The sequence below is a fragment of the Oxyura jamaicensis genome (genome assembly GCF_011077185.1).
Source record: "Oxyura jamaicensis isolate SHBP4307 breed ruddy duck chromosome Z unlocalized genomic scaffold, BPBGC_Ojam_1.0 oxyZ_random_OJ70019, whole genome shotgun sequence".
NCBI lineage: Eukaryota > Metazoa > Chordata > Aves > Anseriformes > Anatidae > Oxyura > Oxyura jamaicensis.
Window position 1 is genome coordinate 1 of NW_023305550.1, and position 1684 is coordinate 1684.

Here is a 1684-nt window from a genome sequence, read left to right on the forward strand (position 1 = left end):
GGGGGGGGCGTCAAAGAGTGAGCATGGAAATGAGGGTGGAGAAGGGATTTTGTGGGCAAGTGACAAGGGGAGCCCTGTCCCTCCCAACAAGGCTTGCTGGGGGGCAAGTCATGGCAGCTGGACGGCTCGCCTTCCATCTCCCTTTGGTGGCTGGAGGGATTGCTGGTGGTTGCCGATAGCTGGTGGTACCCTGCCCCACCTCATCACCCACACCCCAAGTAAATCTGCTTTTGCCTTGGCCAGGTACATGCCAGAAGCCCTGGTGGGACCCAAGACTCCGTCTGGCACCAGAGCAGGAAGACTACAACAGGAACGAAGAAGTGACGCTGAGCTGCCCTGAGGGTTTCCAGCCACCTTTCACCCACGTCAGATGTGCAGGGGAAGTCCAGCCCAACAGTCACGGGAAACCTGTGTACATTGAGGAGTGGCTGGGCAAGGACCCGGGAGGTGCCTGGATCCACATTCGCTCCAAGGTGGAGTGCGTGGGTAAGAGAGGTACCGGGAACTCTCCTGGGGCCCCTGTGCACAAGGCGATGTGGGGGGAACAGTGGGAGGCAGCTCCTGTGCATTTCTGGGGCTCCCTCATATCGTGTCCTGGAGCTCCATTCGTCACCAGAGTGGGACAAGGCCAGGGGCCCGTGCCCCATGTCCTGTCCTGTCCCCTGTTATGCTCTGTGTGTCCAGCCTGTGTCCTGATCTTGTTGGTGCAGTGAAATGCCAGAAGCCCCATTGGGACACCAGGATTCTCTTTGCCCCAGACCGGGGTTCCTACGACCTCAATGAGACGCTGACATTGACGTGCCCTGAAGGGTACTGGTCACCCAGTCCTGAGGTTGCCTGCATGAAACTCAGCCCAAGGCAACGCTTCGTCATTCCTCAGATCGGCTGGTTTGTGAAAAACAGCATGGGACACTGGAAGCCTGTAGAGGGGAATATGAGCTGTGTGGGTGAGTGAGTGAAGCAGCCACTCTGTTCTCCCGAGGCAGGGAAAGTGGTGCCAGATACAGCCTACAAGTGTAGGCCCAAGGCCCAAGGCCCTGTGCTGGGGTGTTCCAGGAATGGCGTGGGTGTTCACTGTGGGGAAAAGAGCTGCTAATGCAGCAGGGTTTGTGTCTGTCCCTGTTAGAATGAAAGGAAGCAGTCACCAGATCAGTTGCTAGGCCCATGGTGGTGACTCAGAGGGACCAAAAGCACTTGGCCTTGCCCTCTGCCAGTGTGTCTGGGAACACCCCAGGCCCAGAGGAAAGTGTAGGCAGTGCCTGAATGGCGTGTGGGAGAAGGCAGGAGGGCTCGGCCTCTTGTCATGGCAGACATGGCAGTGAGGGAGGTCTGCTGCAGGGCTGGGAAGGGATGGGAAGGCAGTGACCCTCTTCAATACTTCCTTCACAGAGGCCTTCCAGGTTGTGCCTGGGACTTTGGAGGTTTCCACCACCAGCATCAAACTGAACTGGACCTGCAGTCTCCCTGATGCCTGCCAGCGCATGCAGGCCACGTGCAGGCTGGCAGGGCCTTCCTCCCCTCCCTGTGAGGCTGAGGATGTCACAGCACAGGAGATGCTGCACGGCCAGAAGGGAACATTTACCTGTCCCCCTCTGCAGCCCTTCACTGTCTACAGTGTCACCATCTCAGTGCCCCCCAGCACAATCCTGTTCACACGGCTCCTGAGGACAAAGGCAACAGGTAA

At 58.3% G+C, this 1684-nt stretch overlaps 1 protein-coding gene across 1 annotated transcript; it reads left to right on the plus strand.

The window, feature by feature from the left end:
• Positions 1-179: 179 nt before the first annotated feature.
• Positions 180-1680, plus strand: LOC118158692 (the record flags this gene model as incomplete). The annotated part of the gene is made up of 3 exons (XM_035313364.1): positions 180-486; positions 711-947; positions 1390-1680. Coding segments are annotated over 3 exons (835 nt in total), but the record flags the coding sequence as incomplete, so codon positions are not given.
• Positions 1681-1684: the final 4 nt, after the last annotated feature.